We start from the raw sequence: 5,424 nt of genomic DNA on the forward strand, positions 1-5,424 counted from the left end.
TTATTCTTAAATTCTTAATGAAATAGCTGATGTTAAAATATTTCTGTATTTTTGTTCTGTTGAAATAAAGCGTATTGCTGTTCAGAAGCATAATATTGATCAGAAATTAGCTCAGTTTGAATAGATAATTTCGAATATTAATTTAGATAATTTAGAATAATCCTCTATTTTAGTCTATTCAAATAAACTGCAGTGTGAATATTAAACAATTGATATCATTATTCTTAAATTCTTAATGAAATAGCTGATGTTAAAATATTTCTGTATTTTTGTTCTGTTGAAATAAAGCGTATTGCTGTTCAGAAGCATAATATTGATCAGAAATTAGCTCAGTTTGAATAGATAATTTCGAATATTAATTTAGATAATTTAGAATAATCCTCTATTTTAGTCTATTCAAATAAACTGCAGTGTGAATATTAAACAATTGATATCATTATTCTTAAATTCTTAATGAAATAGCTGATGTTAAAATATTTCTGTATTTTTGTTCTGTTGAAGTAAAACGTATTGCTGTTTAGAAGTATAATATAGATCAGAAATTATTTCAGTTTGAATAGATAATTTAGACATCTTGCTATATTACTTTCCTACTTATTTTAAATTTAAAAATTATTGATTTATGCTTAATATTTTGACATTTTAGTTACCTTTTTTTTCTTCTCTAATCTGCGTAAATAGTGAAAATTACTTTTCAAGAATAAGCTATACCGTTTGAGAAGCGCTTCATGGCGATTTCTGCTTTACCTGCATTGGTAATTTGAAATTTTAAGTAACTAAAAAGTGAGTTCACTGAAACCAAACATCTAAATACAGGGTAATTATGGCATCATTTCTCAGCGTTATACCGTAAGAGAGTAATTCTGACACAACTTGGTTGCATTTTGGTATTTAAAAATAATAATAATAATAAAAAGATTCAACACTCTAAAAACGCTTTGACGCTTGGTTTACCTGAACCCACTTTTTTCTATAATTTAAATTTCAGATTATTAATGAAGGTAAAACATAATTTACCATGAAGTGTTACTTCCGCGTCCTATTATTAATTAAACTTATATTACTTTAACTTACTTTTTTATATACTTTAAATTTTAAATTACTAATGCATAAAAAACAGAATTTGGCTTAAAGCGTTTCTCCGCCTTTTTAGCGTCCTATTAAGAATCAAACTTCTTCATTTTTAATCTTTCTTTTTTATACTTTAAATTTTAAATGAATTATGAAACTGAATTTGTCAAGAATAGTTTTTCCTGCGTTACAGCGTCCTATTAATAATAAAACCATTACTTCTCATACCTTCTTACTTTTTTCTATACTTTAAATTTTGAATTAATAATGTAGGTAAAACAGAATTTACCAAGAAGCGTTACTTCCGCATAACAGCATCTTATTAATAATTACACTTATTTACTTTTACACACTTTTTTCTACACTTTAAATTTTAAATTACTAATGTATGCAAAACAGAATTTGTCATGAAGCGTTTCTCTCGCATTACAGTTTCCGATTAATAATTAAACTTATTTACTTTTACTCACTTTTTGCTATACTTTAAATTTTAAATTATTAATGTAAGCAGCACAGGATTTGTTCTAAAGCATTTCCCTCCCATTATAGCATCCTGTTAATAGTTAAACTTATTTACTTTTAATATGCATGATTAGTGAAGTAAATTCTCAGCTAGTTTATATGATTAAAATAAATCTCATTTAATTTCAGAAAAAGTCACCTTTCAAATAAGTGAAAAGCAACATCATAAACTACAGAGTGGTTGATCATGAATTGTAATAATTCGGATGAAATATAAAGACTGTAACACTTGAATCTGAAAACCAATTCTTATTTCCAATGAAAGAACACAGTTTCAACCAAAATTCACGGCAAAACGAAACAAATTCAAAACTTTGGCATCAGAAAATTATAAAAGTTTACCCTATACATAATGTAAGAAACGAAGTATTTAGAAAAGCAAATAAATCTTCAAAACTGGGTCATATCGTCTCGAATAAAATTCTGAAGAAATCATCAGTTTTTGCCATTTCGCAGATTGGAAGAGCAAATACGCATGTTCACAAAGTAATTTGGTTCCTGATTCTTTTAATAAGTTTAATTGGCTGCGTCTATAAAACTCAAGAATATTTTTCGATTTTCTTCACTTACCCAGTGGTGGTTTCACTTCAAGAACCCCAACAGCGAATACTAAACTTTCCAGCTGTTACAGTTTGTAACTTAAATCGAATGAAATTAATGTATGAAAATTGCGTTAATACTGATATTTTGGAAAAAGGATGTCAACCCCCAAGACCTATCTTGTCACGTTCATTAACAATATCGGAACGCCGTAGCCTTCTATCATGTTCTGGGGCAGTTAGCAAAAATTATAGCACAGAAACAAGCCAAAAGCTAGATTTCCTTGCCAAATATATGAAAATGGATAGCAAAAATCGCCAATTTGTTGGACATAAAGCTCAAGATATAATCAAATATTGCTCTTTTGAAACGCAAGCATGCTCCTTTCAAGATTTTGTCCATTTTCAGAATTTGAGGTATGGTAATTGTTTCACATTCAACAAAGCAACTCAGAACATCACAAACCTTTTACAGTCAACAAAAATTGGATACAAAACTGGCTTAGAGCTGCTGTTAGCTTCAGAATTAGAACATTACATGCGTGCCTCTCCAACCATTGGAATGAGAGTTTCAATCCATGATGCTTTGCAAATACCTGTTCCAGAAGAGTATGGAGTAGATGTTAGTCCAGGTTTCGAGACCTCCATTGCTATTAAACAAATGGTTATTCAACGTCTACCAGCACCATATCGTGATAAGTGTATAGATTACACAACTCGCACCAATCAAAGTAATGAAGAAGAATGCATGAGGCTATGCGTACAAGAACATAGCTATAAAATATGCGGTTGTCTGGATCCAACAATACCATCAATGCTTAACGAAGAACATTGTGATATGAAAAACGAAGATAATGTGTGCTGCTTGGATAATGTTCAAGACCGTATCACCCAAAATAATTTATCTTGCAATTGCCCATTATCATGCTATTCAGTGCTTTATGAGAAAGAGATTTCAAGAGCTCTTTTACCTACTGAACCGTATAATTACACTGGTGACGTAAATAAGAATTCTAAAATGAAGTATGTCCGAATAAAAGTGTTTTATTCTAGTTTGGTGCAGGAAATATACACCCAGCTTCCGATGTTTGAAAGATCTGAAATTTTCAGCAATTTAGGTGGAGAGCTGTCCTTGTGGCTCGGTCTTTCTTTGTTAGCTTTGTTTGAATTTATAGAAACGGTAATTTATTTTTTAAATATATGCAGTAGAACCTATAAAAATAATTAAATTATACTTTTTTAGGAATCTTAGTCATAAAGATACCACTTATCTCAAAAACGACCGATCATTTGTTCTTCAACAATCGACACTTCTGACTCAAAACGTTATACAACAAATGCCTTCTGATCCATATCAGATTAGTTGCCTACAAATTGCGCGAACGTCTTAGTTTTATGTCAAGTGGCTTAGCAATGTTTTATAGGTTTTCAGAACCATCTGTTGACGCACTTTGTAACTAATTTCGGAAATAAAAATATTTTTTTCGTTTGATTACTTTAGCATAACGCAGGGCTGTCCAACTGGCGGCCCGCGGGCCGCATGTGACCAGCCAACACATATTGTGTGGCCCGCCAACTTCTTATTCAGTCTGATCGGCCTCAGTTTTCCCATTAAAATGTAAGCAAATTGTTTTATAATCCTTCTGAACCATTGTTTTATAATTAATAATTCAACTATTAATTGTTATTGTATAAGAGGTAAGATAAGAGGTAAGAGGGTATTGTTCAACTTTTTCAAACTGCGGCCCACCAGGTGATCGGTGAACGGAATTCTGACCCTTGGGCTCTTTGCAGTTGGACATCCCTGGTATAACGCAACAAAATGTGCATTTCTGTTTGCTTCAGTTTTTCTTTAATTAATTTTTGAAATAATTGGTTAATTCGACTGGCACCCGGTATAGTGCTTAAGTATCTAAGTATCTTACTTAATCATCTAATCAAAACGCATTTTGAATTTGAATTTTAATCTCAAGCGAGATTAACTAAGTAGTATAAACAATATTGTTTTATTTAAGGATAGCATTAAAAATATTATACAATGAAACTATAAAAATTTACATTCTTTTCAAATTTGATTTCTTTTATTTGCTCTTTTAATTTACATTTTGTCTCCGCATTAATATCAATATTCAATTTCAGGCGAAAATAAGTACGAGATATTTTATTTTATCTTGTCTGTTCCTTAAATATAAATTTTCAGTTCTAATCAGAATTGAATTTTATCTCGATCCAGGCTAATTAAAGAACTATTTAAAATTGAAAGTATTATACACTGAAATCATGAAATCGTGCATGCTTTTCAAATTTTATGCTTTTATCTTACATTTGTCCTTTTGGTAAAAATATTCTCTCCCCATCATAATTGATATTTAAATCAATGCAAAGATAAAAAAAAATACTAAACAATTTTATTTTGAATTGAAAAAATATTTTACTTTTTGCAAAATATTAAATTATAAAGAAAAAAACAGAGAGGACTCGATGACTCGATACAGTTAAGAAAACATTACATGAAATTGGAGTCAACCGTTGAAGAACGGTAGCAGCTGATAATTCCTAATGAAAGAAACTTTTGAAGACAGCCTTGGTTTGCAACAGGCTGTAGTGCTTCAGAAGAGGAATATATCACATTATACTCAAACTATGTCAGCAAAGCCTCCATCAGCAATGTTTGGAGTTTAACTTAATGTTACATTTTGTTTTTCTGCCCGGAAACTATAATACTTAGAAGCGAGAAATTTTGAAGGTGTTATGGAAGATTTAATAAATCTTATCAAATCATTTAAGATCTCGTTAAGTAATTAGAAAACATTGGAAACAATGTCCATTGAAAGGTAACTTTTTAAATTTTAATATTAAAAGAGAGGGAAAGAGATCACTTGTTTTGCAGAGATAAATGTTAACATTCACGTTAAAAATTTTAAAAGATATTTTTAAAAAAAATAGTGCGTGGAGTCCCTCCGCGGGGAAGAAGTGAAACTTCGTAATGTGGAAATGAAAATAGGAAGGGGTTGAAATTGATTTTTAGAGAAATCATATTGTTTCTCTAAGACAAACTTTATTAACAATGCTTACAATTCACAATTGATCGCATCTTTTAATTATCATTTTTGAGTGGAGAAATATCCAAATTTATAACATTTACAATGGGATTATGATAACTGAAGTAAGATACGAAATGTTTGAGTTCTATTTTTTCAATATTTTTTGCAAAAACTGCATCAATGGTAGTTAACTCTTTGGTTGTTGGATCATTCCTACCATTTATCATTTACAATCCAAATTTGTCTTT

At 30.1% G+C, this 5,424-nt stretch overlaps 1 protein-coding gene across 1 annotated transcript; it reads left to right on the plus strand.

Moving 5' to 3' along the window:
* Positions 1 to 1,728: 1,728 nt before the first annotated feature.
* On the plus strand, positions 1,729 to 3,624 carry LOC107453602 (degenerin mec-10-like). The gene has a single exon (XM_043045383.2). It carries the CDS (start codon positions 1,852 to 1,854, stop codon positions 3,358 to 3,360), a length of 1,509 nt encoding a protein of 502 aa, XP_042901317.1. The 5' UTR covers positions 1,729 to 1,851; the 3' UTR covers positions 3,361 to 3,624.
* Positions 3,625 to 5,424: the final 1,800 nt, after the last annotated feature.

Source organism: Parasteatoda tepidariorum, chromosome 3, assembly GCF_043381705.1.
Source record: "Parasteatoda tepidariorum isolate YZ-2023 chromosome 3, CAS_Ptep_4.0, whole genome shotgun sequence".
In the NCBI taxonomy this organism is placed as follows: domain Eukaryota; kingdom Metazoa; phylum Arthropoda; class Arachnida; order Araneae; family Theridiidae; genus Parasteatoda; species Parasteatoda tepidariorum.